Source organism: Sorex fumeus, unplaced genomic scaffold (assembly GCF_029834395.1).
Source record: "Sorex fumeus unplaced genomic scaffold, SorFum_2.1 ptg000086l, whole genome shotgun sequence".
Classification (NCBI taxonomy): domain Eukaryota; kingdom Metazoa; phylum Chordata; class Mammalia; order Eulipotyphla; family Soricidae; genus Sorex; species Sorex fumeus.
The window spans coordinates 31,960,820-31,973,651 of record NW_026606143.1 but is presented as its reverse complement, the minus strand read 5'-3'; the positions used below and the strand labels follow the sequence as shown (position 1 = coordinate 31,973,651).

Here is a 12,832-nt window from a genome sequence, read left to right as displayed (position 1 = left end):
AAAATCCTAAATATATTTCATAACCAGCCTAAGTAAAATCATACCACACTATCATTGTCCATTCAAATTCTTCTTGTGCCTTTTTAAAAATCCCATCCCATACTTATCTCTCTATTTTCTTTATTCTTTTTCCTACCACTGAATTTCAAGTGCCATGAGAGTAAGAGCTTTATGTAGTTTTCCACTCTATCCCCAGTGCTCTGTTCTACCACTAGAACATAAAAATCAATTCATAAATACTTGTTGACTATATGAACAAAAGATCTTTATAAAGTAAACTCTAGTTCATAGTAATAAGATTATGAACTGGCTGGGTTTGGTTTGGTTTCGGGGCCATACCTGGTGGTGCTCAGGGTTTATTCCTGGCGCTGCACTCACGGATCACTCCTGGCAGGGTTGGGGTGTGCTGGGACTGAATATAGGTGAGTCACATGCAAGGCAAGCGCTCTACCCACTGGAGTATCACTCCAGCCGCCCAATTATAAATTGTTACAAGGGGAAAATAAGAACAGGTATTTATCTGTATTGCAAAACATAATGCCTAAAATATGAGAGAGAGGAAGAGAAGAGAAGAGAAGAGAAGAGAAGAGAAGAGAAGAGAAGAGAAGAGAAGAGAAGAGAAGAGAAGAGAAGAGAAGAGAAGAGAAGAGAAGAGGGGTAGAGAGGTGCCTGCCATAGAAGGAAGGCTGGGGGGTGAGGAGTGGTTTGGGAGTAGGAGGGAACTGGGGACACTGGTGCTGGGAAATTACACTGGAGGCGTGATGGGTTTTGGAACACTGTATGACTTAAACCCAACCATGAACAGCTCTATCTCACCGTGATTCAATTAAAATAAAAATTAATGTCAAAAAAAAGAACAGGGTCCTGGAGACTAGATAGAAAGACCCAGTGTTAGGCTTGAGAAAAATCCTATGCTACAAAGGACTAAAGGGATCCATCTCTATGGTTAAATATCTACCTTGTGGAAAATTTTCCTTCCTTTGAACAACAACTGGAACCTGAGCAGAAGGCAGCAGGGATACAACAGTGAGCAAACACCCACCCAGAGCCTGCAGACAACTTTCTGAAGAAAAACTATGAGGTGAGAGATCAATGAATCTCATGGGTGAAGATTACATAGTCCACCTCTTCTGCATTCCTATAAAAGTCTATCTATATGGAGATTTAGCTGTCACTGTCACTGTCACTGTCCTCCCGTTGTTCATGGATTTGCTCGAGCGGGCCCAGTAACGTCTCCATTGTGACAACTGTTACTGTGTTTGGCATATCAAATACGTCATGGGTAGCTTGCCAGGCTCTGCCGTGCGGGCGAGATACTCTCGGTAGCTTGCCGGGCTCTCTGAGAGGGGTGGAGGAATTGAACTTGGGCTGGCCATGTTGGCCGCTTGCAAGGCAAACGCCTACCTGCTGTGCTATCGCTCCAGTCCTAAAAGCACTTAATGTTAAAAAAAAAACCCTTAAGGTCAATTTTGACTAAGGAAATTTCTGAGATAAAGGATGAATTTTGGGGCCAGAGCTATACTACAGCAGGTAGTGCATTTGCCTTGCATGTGGCCGACCCGGGTTCGATCCCTGGCATACCATATGGTGGTCCCCCAAGCACTGCCAGGAGTAATTCCTGAGTGCAGAACCAAGAATAACCCCTGAGCATTACCAGGTGTTACCCAAAAATCCAAAAAAAAAAAAGGATGAATTTTTGTTCTAACAAGAAAATTAAATTAGGATATAAGACATGACAAGTGTTTCTGGGCTACTGTTACTATTATTTTAATTTTCTCTTGCCTGTTACCCCAGCAACCTCGGGCAGCCATGACCCCAGTGCTGCACTGAGGTAATATATTAAGCACGTGAGTCCTCTCGCTTGCCTGGGCACCTCTGAAGTCACCGAGTCATCTTCCACATCCTTCCTGCTGCATCACAGCAAGTCCCAAGGACTTTGCCAGGGTTTGAACTCATGATGTTGCACTTGCCAGACAAGTGCTTTTTGCCATCTGTGTTACTAAGCCATCTTCTGGGCCCCATTGTTTTAAGAGACGAACAATAATGAGTTCTGGGAAGAATATGGAGAACTGGAAGCCTCAGACACTGCTGATGGGAAAGCAAAATGATGTAGCTGCTGTGGCAAACTGTCCAACAGGTCATCAAAAGGCTAAGCAAACCCAATGTTCACAACATTACTCTAAAAAGTGAAAATAGGGGCGGGAGCGGTGGTAAGATGGGTAGGGGACTTGCCTTGCACACAGTCACGCCAGGTTTGATCCCGGCCACAACCCCTGGTCCCCTGAGCCACACCAAGAGTGATCCCCGAGCACAGAATCAGGATTAAGCCCTGAGCACTGCCAGGGATGGCCCAAAACCAAAGAAAGAAAACAAATCTACCCAAATATCTTAGTATGCTGACACTAAGGACCGTGGAAAGAGGGTTGGCATTACCCAGGCCAGCTTATCCATGTATGCCCATTTTCTGGAGATCCAAACATCAGAAATCTCTTGGACAGAGTAGAAATTTTGCCCCACTCATGATAACCCACAATCATATGGGTTCCCAGAGCCTCAGAACTAGAAAGAGAGGGTGAGTTCAGATTATTAAACCTCCCTTTCCCCTGAAAAGAAGACAAGTGAAAAAAGAAGAACAATGATCTATTTGTATGCATGGTGTTAGTACTTCATGTGTGTCAGCTCATTTGTTATTTCTCATCTTTACAGACATAAATAGGTGACTCTTGTTTTACAGATAAAAAAGCTCCAGAGGCTAATGGAAGGTTTGTCAAGATCGATCGGCTGATAAACTGTCAGAAGCTGTCAGAAGCGGGATTCAAATTCGGGTCTCCTCTACATTTCCTACTATACCTGTTTCTGTCTCTTGGAAGATTACCAAAGAAGTCTTGTCAAGGAAAATGGAACCTCTACTAACCTCAGGAGATTTTGTACTATTCAAAAAATACCAGGATCTACCAGATTATTATTTACCTTGTACCAAATTTAGTTCATAAACTTGCAGGTCCTAACTCTTGCTAATATTCAGAACACTTCTACATTCCTCTCTAGAATTGCAATAGCCTCAAATACACACCTATCCCATAACTGATTTTTAAATCACATACACAAAATGATCATTGAGTAACTGTGAAACATTTAAAAAGAAGTAACTTAAACACATAAAATGTCTTTGAAGTCTCAAACCCCCACACTAAAATAAAAACTGTAACATAAAAATCAAGGCTGAAACCAAAATCTGCCTGATAACAGGATGGTTCTCATTCACTGATTACCTGTCTGCAGCATTATTTATGCAAAATACGTAACCATCTTCATTCTGCAAACGTTCTTTCCTCCTTCGTTCAATGTCATGTCGTAGGTCATTTGCATCGATTATTTTGACCACAGTCTGGGGAATTTTAATGGAAGAAAAATCATTCCCATTACTGTTATTGCACAAAGATGATAACTACAAGAACCTTAAGTAACATTCCTAAGTAAGGTACCTGATACTCATCCTCTTAATGGTAAAATGTAAACCAAAAAAAATATTTTGAGCCATAATTGATGATACAGTCAAAAACTTCCTAACATTGAATCAACAACCCCATTTCTGAAACTTCATCTCAAAGAACAAGTTTATTTTGTCTTTGTAAGAAAAGTAAGTTCTAAGTGATATCTTTTAAAATAACTAAAAAGTAAAAGCAACTTAAATGCAAAAAGAAATCTAAAGAGGGGGCAGTGTGATAGTACAGCGGGTAAGGCGCTTGCCTTACATGCAGTTGACCAGGGTTCAATCCCCCGCACTCCAATATAGTCCCCTGAGCACTGCCAGGAGTGATCATGAGTGCAAAGCCAGGAGTAAGCCCTGAGCACTGTCAGGTGTGACCCCAAAAAACAAAACAAAAAACAAATTTCAGGAGAAGAGAGGAATGAATTTATGGTAACTTAAGTCAAAGGAAAAATGTGCAAGCATTTAAATTAAGGTGACAGACTTTATGGAAATCAGCAAGGAAAACCACTAATTGAAAAATGTTAATATTTAAAAACCTTAATCATAAAGGAGGCATAGCATTTTACGGAAAAGGGATATTATTTGGTTGAAGTAAAAATAAAAAATAAGGCCCTCTAAAGAGGTAGTACAGTGGGGTAAGGCGCTTGCTTTCCATGCGGCCAACCCAGATTTGATCCCAGGCACCCCAAACGGTCCCCCAAGCACTGTCAGGAGCGATCCCTGAGCACAGAGTCAGGAGTATGCCCTGAGCAATGCCAGGAGAGGCAGCGGGGAAAAAAGTATCTCAAACTGCATACATAGTGATAGGAACTATGTTAAAATATCATAGATGGTCAAATATTTGCATGAAATGGTTCAATTCAGGGCTGGAGAGTAGAATGCTTGCCAGCACCCCATAGAGTCCCCTGAGCCTGCCATGAATAATCCCTGAGAAGTGAGCCAGGAGTAAACCCTGAGCACCACCAGGTGTGGCAAAAAAATAAAAACAAAAAAAGGTTCAACTCAAGATTGTTCTTTGAAAATTATCAAATTTCCTAAGCTGATTATACTACTTTGACAAATAAAAAATATATAAATATAAAAATATAAAATATATAAATAAAATTTGTTTTTAAAGTCCTTAAATGCATTTAATAAACCTATCTCTAAGTTTAACAAAAATTATATCCACTAACAAGTGAAAATACTGATGCAATTTATAAGAAATGTTTTTAAAATTTCTCCATTAACCAAAATTCTTTACCCTCAATGAATAAATCAGGAGTTCTTTTAGATCTTGATAAGGTAAAGGTAAAGGTAAAGGCCCTCCCGTTGATCGTCGATTTGCTCGAGCGGGCCCAGTAACGTCTCCATTGGAGATTTTGTTGTTACTGTGTCTGGCATATCAAATACTCTCGGTAGCTTGCCGGGCTCTCCGAGAGGGGCGGAGGAATCGAACTCGGGTCGGCCATGTTGGCCGCTTGTAAGGCGAACGCCCTACCCGCTGTGCTATCGCTCCAGCCCATACACTTTTAAAACAAGAGTCAGTTTTTTTCCTACCTGGCTAGTTATGACAGTTTTTCTAATTAGGAAAGAAATGTTGGGGTCAGGGTGGGAAGATGTTAGCTGGGAACCACCATACAACACAGAAAAATTAAAAACTTCAGTATTTGGAGGCCTGGAGAGAGTGCACAAGAGCGTGGGGTATTGGCCTTGCATGCAGCTCACCTAGATTCAATCCCCAGCACCCCATATGATCCCCCAAGCCCAACAGGAGTGATCCCTGAGCACAGAGCCAGGAATAAGCCCTGAACATCACGGGTGTGGACCCAAAACAAGCCCCCCCAAACCCAGCATTTTTCCCATTATTTTGCTAGTTCATATTCCTTAAAATCTCTCACATATTCCACAGCAAAGAAAAGGGCAAAAACTGAAATTCAGCTCCTCTGCATTCATTCCACAAAAAAAAAAAAAATACACCTTATATGGCTGCTTTGGAAGAAACAAGGAAAAATGAATATACTATGCACAAATTTTACAGTGCAATGTTTAGAATGAATATTGAGTATTGTAAATTTGGGTCAATTTTAGAACTGATACAATTACAAAGCTATCAACCTCAAGGATTTGTCTCTCTTAGGGCGTAGTCCTGTCTTTGGTCAGCGTTCTCTCTGCAACCTTGCTGATAATTCTCATCATTTGGAGAGCTTCGTAACTCAGATTCCTGGATCTCAATACTTTGTTCTCTCTTTTTAACGCCCAAATCACCATCTCCTTTTCCCATTAAGTCTATCAATAATAAGATAATCTCTCATCAAAAATAATATGCACTTACCTCCTCTGATTCATATAGCACAGTGTGTTTGTTTGTTTGCTTACTCTGAAGGTCAGTCAGAGACATATCTATTCTCCTAAAATAATAAAGGCACATTATATTTAAATAACTATGCTATGCACACTGATACCGTAATCCCATTATTATGAGTGGAATTAGAAATAAAGCTGGTATCTCTTGAAAGAAGCGAATGGAACCTGCTACCAGGTGGTTTTATCATCTATATGGCAGTCTCCACAAACACATCTGCAGTGAAACACCACCACAGTGATGCCTTTGCGGCTCCAAATCACTAGTCTGTGTAACCTGAAACTTTTCCCTGGTGATCTACTTCATTCTAACATGGCTTCAACTCATCTCACAAGACAGGGCGCACCATCTGTTTGGGTAGGTGCCAGTAGAAGACGACATGTGTTTTCATCCGGCTGCCCTCAGAACAGCCATTTCTGACCAGCAACCCATGATTTCAGTGGCTGGACAACTGTTTTTCATTCTTCCATGGGCAACTTCAGAAGGCAATTACTATAGACATAGCAGAATCAAAGTTATGCAAGTAAACAACTTCAAAATCCTATACATTTCAACAACTCTAAGACATGACTTTACAAATAATCAACTTCATCAAAGCACACTGGTTTACTACCTATGCTGAGTAACAAAATACAATGCTGGACTCTACAGCAAGCCCCAGTGAGCGAATCAGCAGGCAGCACCTTCCCATATCTGTTCTGAGGTTTCTTCCCAGGAGTTAAACAGGTATACAATAATTAAACAGTACCTGTGAATTTCTGGATCTGAGCTCAAAGTAGCTACGTTTGCATCTCGTTTGGCTGGTCTTTTTGAGAACCGCTCGTGCAAACTAATGCCAGGTGATGGGAAATAATTTGCTGAAAAAGGGAAAAATAGTTTTATCTCAGTGTAAATCTGATTCCACTTAACAGATTATATATATGAACAGGAAGAAGGGACTACTAAAAACATTCAACCTGTTTTTTCTTGAAAATATGAGACCCTCAACTTATTCCACAGACTAATTTGTTGTATTCACATGCTTTCCCAAGCGAAAGCAGTGGTAAAACAGAAAATGAGCAGAAAAACAAACAAACAAAAACCGAACAAAAAATGACCACATGCTTTATGAATTAAAAAATTATGTTCCCACTTGACATGCCTACTTTGTCAGGGGAAACGATAATGCCTCTAAGTGAAGACCTTTTTTCTCCAAGGCCAACCCTTACTTACTATGTCAGGGAAATAACAATGGTATAAAGCTCTGTAGTTCATCTAAAGCAAAAAATTAACTCCAAAACAACCCCGCAACATCAAAAAGAATTCTAAACAAAATGTTAAATTTCATGTTGACATATCACGGACAGTCTCTTAATGCTATTTTAATCAACATTATCTGAGGTCCATGAAGGCATTCTTAAATCAGCTGTGTTTTAACAGAATTGAGCGAATGTAACACTTCTGACCCCATCAGAATGCCACTTAAGCGATCCTTTCCCCTAACTTAATTTTCCCGTTTGGAGTTTTCTGCAATATCGAATCCTTCCTGCCAAGAATCACACTATTGTTGGGTAAGAGATAAAAGCGAACTGTTTCAGAAAAAGTGCAAGCTTTAAAGATATGCCTTAGTTTGTAGGATGCAAAGAAAATTATTTTGGAAATATGCTTCATGAAGGTTTAAAAAATAAATGCGGGGCTGGAGCAATAGCACAGCAGGTAGGGCGTTTGCCTTGCACACAGCCAACCTGGGTTCAATTCCCAGCATCCCATATGGTCGCCCAAGCACCACCAGGAGTAATTCCTGAGAGCATAAGCCAGGAGTAATCCCTGTGCAACGCCAGTGTGACCCAAAAAGAAAAAAAATAAATGCAATCATCTAGTAATGTAAGATTTAAAAGTATGACATTCTTGATGATCTTCAGTTCACACTACCCACATCTGCCTTATGCAGGCACAACTACCTTATGCAGTTATGCAGCATCAATGAGGAAAATTCTTCTATATGACTGAATTTTGCAACTAATGGAAATTGGTCAGAAACAAAAGAAATTTGATGCAAATTTGTAAAAGATTTATTAATGAACATTTGCTATTACCCTTGATGTCATAAAATAATACAAATCAAACAGAAATGTTTTACTGATCACTTATCATCACCCTTATGACACAAAGTCCAGTCCTGTCAAGTCTTCAGGAAGCTTTAAGAATATTACCACAGGGGCTGGAGAGATAGCACAGTGGGTAGGACATTTGCCTTACACCCGGCTGACCCAGGTTCAATTCCCAACATCCCATATGGTCCCCTGAGCACCGCCAGGAGTGACTCCGGAGTGCAGCGCCAGGACTAATCCCTGTGCATTGCCGGGTGTGACCCAAAAAAGCAAAGAAAAAAAAAGGAATATTATCACAGCCCTAGTCAGGTTGTTTCAGTCGGGGCACTCCGGGAGGGGCTGGGCCCCTCACTGCGCCAAGGGACCCAGCCCTGGCAGCCAAAAATCTCCAGAACTCAACTCTTGCCATGTTCACGGCTGCTCTCCACTGGGGCTGAGCCTCACTCACCAGTAAACCTATCCCTGGGCTACGCAGCCACAAATTCCACAAATTCCACAAACTGCATTTGATGGGTTCAAAGTAGAAGGCAACCAATCTTAGAGGGAAATATATTTTTACAGAAATATATATATACACATTTATATATAAGCACACAAGGCTCAACCTTTAACAACGTATTAGTAATCTCTTGTAGAAGGGCTTAATGGCCCCTAGGTGAAATACAACAATCTTCACACACTCTCCTCTAAGGAAAGTTTTTTGGAGCATTTTCAGCAGTTTACACATAACAAACAACATAAAACAAATTATTTCGGTTCTGCTTTCGGGGCAGGGGTTGGAGTTCAGGATAGAAACATCCAAAATATGGTGGTGGGAAGGTGTAATGGTGGTAGAATTGGTTTTCGAATATTAAATGTAATAAATATTGTGAACTACTTTATAAAAATAAAATTAAATTTTAAAAGATTATTAGGGCCTAGTTGTCCAGATTCTTTCTTATCTGCTGTTTCCTTCTTCCTGTTTGGTTGTCACTATGGTTTCTTGAAGTTCTTAGTATGTCTGTCTTGTTATACCACCAAATCTCTCCCTTTTGATTTCTAACCTCCTATGAGCTGAAGAACCAGGTTATTGGAGTTACAAAGAACAACTAGATTTGAATTCATGCCCAAACTCTCCTCAAGAGATTTCCTGATAAATGACTTAACTTATAATGAACTATAACTGTTTCTTACATCATTAATATTTACCTACACCTCATGAAAACTTAGTACATTGTATTTGTATTATCCCTGATGTGTGTGTGCAAAGTATACTAACCTTTGACTTGATGAATCAGAGTTATGATTTCCTGTGCAAATTCTCCTGAAGATCTGTTTTCAGTATTCTCAGTTGAGGCAAGATGTTCACCTGGATCAAAGTCCTCAGTTTGCCTGCCAACAGAACCAAATAGGGTGAAATATATCTCTCTAAAATAATGTTCATATGCTTGACTAAATCTGAAACTCTATTTTGCCGAGATCATAACTGATTAAAAATAATCAAGATAGCCATAAAACTAAAAAAAGCGTATCTTTTCATATAATTAAGGCACCAAGTTGTATTGCGATAAAAAAATAATGAGAAGAGATACTGATCATAGTTTGAGTTCTCCTTTTCAAGTCAGAGATCATTAAATATTTGCCATTTTAATGAGCGTATCTTCCAAATCTTCAATTAAACAATTTTTTACTTTAAAACACATGGCAAGACATCAAAGACACTCAATATGCAAAAAAGAGATTCCTTTCTACTCCCAAATGTCTGTACAATTATAAATCCAGCAAACTTAGATTGTGTTAAAATACTACCGTTCTTGAGAAGCTAATATCAAATGCAATAGCTTCTCTGACTTCCAACAGAAATTCTGTATCTCTATTAGCAACGTGAAGCTAGATTAGTATTTCACAATCAGATTGTGCTGACAATAATTTAATCACAAAAGAGAACTAAATTCTCAGAAGATAGTTGTTAGCAAAATTAGGATAACTAAAATCAATGAGAGCATTTACCCTAAATGCATTCTTAAAGAAATGCTACCCCATCTACATAACCCCAGCTATCTAATCATTTTAATGTTTTCTGAAGTTTAATAATGTTTGGTGAGCTCTCACTCAAAAGCCATGAATATGACACATGATTACTGAGGGCTTACCACAATGCCAATCACAGGGGTTGGTTACTGGGTGCTTATAAACATTATTTCACTTAGTCTTTACAACAGCCCTATAGGAAAGGTACTGTGATGCTGAGCCAATGGATATGTTGGGTGTTTTGCTTTACACGTGTCGGAGGTTGAGCACATCCAAGTAAATGTAATTTTTCCAAATGTCAAAATAGAAAACTGTACCCTATGCCAATAATGTTGCTCTGACTCAAAAGTACTATTACATTCTTTGTCAAGGCATTTGATGTGATAAAGAAGACACATTTCCTATTGACACCTCATTTTACTGTTGATTTGTTTTGGTTTGGGGGCCACACCTGGGAGACCTTGAGGTGCTGGGCTGAAACCCAAGCATACACCCATGCAACTGCTCCAGTCCGCTGAGCTATTGCTCCAGACCTACACCTCATTTTGGACCACAAATGGTACTAACCAGCTCACAGTCACCGTCCTCCCAGTATTTAACTCTAAACAGCATTTGACTCCTTCCCACAGTCAAATTCACCATTCAAAGAATATTGAGATTTAAAACTGCGGGTGTTCATTATGAGCATGTCCCAGGCTTTCAAGAAAAATATAACAAAGTGACCTTGAAAATGTTCTACATAACAACAATGCCCTGCTGGAATACATGACACATAACAACAAAAACCACCAGCTCCCTTTCATATTTGCTTATTTATTAAGTCACTTGACACCATAATCTGAAATGAATCCAGGATTATGAGGGGATTGTAGATATCAATAAAAAAATCTTAACTCCTCTAACAAGATGGTTTTAATTGCTTGTTTTTTTTACTTCTCAAAGCAAAACCCTCCATCTGACTTTGCACAGTCCCTGTTCTTCAAACTGACAACTCCCTACCGTGGCAGACTCCTGATACAGTGACCATGCAAGGTTAATGCCACTGCTGGGGGTCCCTGATTCACTAGAAAAACTTTCATTAGCAGTCCCATTTCTAAAATCTTCCTTCCTCCTTATATCCTCCAAAGCTTCCCAGGTGTAGCTAAGAGATATTTAGATACTGAAGCTAATACTAGAAGCTAAAATGGAGATAATCATTTTAAATGATAAAATGGAGGAGCTTTAAAATGGAGGGTTGATACCCTCCACTAAAAAAGTTACAAATGTTCTGTTTAAATGGGTTTAGTTCTGTCTAAAGGGGTATAGTATGCTTCTTCCATAGCAATAATACAGCTTTTAGAAACATTTTAAGAGGTTAAGAAATTTGCCTTGCACATGACCATCCCCAGTTCAATCCCCAGCATTGCATCTGGTCCCCCATGCACCACCAGGAGTGATCCCTGAGCAGAGTCAGGAGTAAGCCCTGAGCACTGTGAGGTGTGGCCCAAAACTCCAAAACAAAACCATGTAAGCAGAGGTATAAAAATCATCCATCCCAGGGGCTGGAGCAATAGCACAGCGGGTAGGGCGTTTGCCTTGCACGCGGCTGACCCGGGTTCAATTCCCAGCATCCCATATGGTCCCCTGAGCACCGCCAGGGGTAATTCCTGAGTGCAGAGTCAGGAGTAACCCCTGTGCATCGCCAGGTGTGACCCAAAAAGCAAAAAAAAAAAAAAAATCATCCATCCCTAGGGAAAATGATTGACTGTTTTAATGCAGTTTGGGGTTCTGCTAAGACCCCAAAACCAGCTGATACAGACACCATGTTTTTCAACTCATTATTAAAATGTAAATTCTAATCTCCACTCCATTCCCAAACCTCAATCCATAGGAGTGCAATGGTATGCTTTGAAGCATACTTAATTCCTGAAATTTGAGTGTTTGTATTTGCTAGCAGTTAAAAAAATTATCCTATAGTTTCCTCTACTATAAGGTTTTAATAGAGAATAAAAACAGCGCAATCTGTCCTTTTTGTCTTTAAAAACAATTATGATACTTCTGTTATTACAAAAGACTTCCTGGGACTTTGTTCTAGATACCTGCATTTGTAAATTTGATCACACAAGTTCACAGGTTTCTTTTTTGCTTAGACACATTTATCAATAATTTCATAAAAAGTCTCCAACGCAGTAGTAAGATGAAATAAACAATTGTTTGTGATGAATTGTAGACAATTTTAAAAAACAGAACATAGCAAACAGCTGTCATCTAGTACCACTTCTACTACTGATTAAATTTCCCACGTTCCTTTGTTCCTGCCAGACCCTTCCCCTGACATTCTCCAAGTGTTGTATATAAAAACAAAGAAAACAGAAAAGCCTTAATTTCCGCATAAACACATTGAAAGAAAACCAACTGCATGGCAAAACAATAACAAAAAACCAACAACCACCAAAACCTACCCTCTGGAGGCTCATAATACATAACATCCATATGACATATGACACAAAGTTCTCCTTTCTCAGTTTTCTTCCAACAAACAACTAATAATTTGTACACCATCCTAGAGTGCTAAAAACACGTTCCCAATTGTTACCTTCTTTGTTTCCTTCTTCCTTAGAACTGTTAGGAGTTGAAGGAAAAGGAGGCATCTCATTGCTTTTTCTCATCGAACTTCCCAAAGAGGCCTCATCAATTCACCCCCTTCCAGCCATCCCATAGAATGCTGAGCACGCTCTTCGGTCAGTGAATCCTGTCAATTAAACTCCTGCCCCTCTACTCATTCACTGATTGCCCAGGAACACACAGCTAAAGAGTCTCTCTATTTTCACTTTGTTAACCCAGAAACACCAAATGTCTTCCTCTCCGCTCCCAGTGTCTTACACACACCGGCCTTTGAAGCCTTCTCCCATGTCA

General features: G+C 39.8%; 1 protein-coding gene across 1 annotated transcript in view; it reads right to left on the bottom strand.

The window, feature by feature from the left end:
- BCLAF3 (BCLAF1 and THRAP3 family member 3) overlaps positions 1-12,832 on the bottom strand; it is a 57,100-nt gene that overhangs the window by 19,458 nt on the left and 24,810 nt on the right. The window contains exons 5-8 of the mRNA XM_056131072.1: positions 9,186-9,298; positions 6,586-6,694; positions 5,808-5,883; positions 3,273-3,388 (exon numbers count right to left, since the gene is read on the bottom strand). Of these exons, the coding sequence (XP_055987047.1) occupies positions 3,273-3,388; positions 5,808-5,883; positions 6,586-6,694; positions 9,186-9,298 (414 nt within the window). The remainder of the gene's footprint in view (positions 1-3,272; positions 3,389-5,807; positions 5,884-6,585; positions 6,695-9,185; positions 9,299-12,832) is intronic.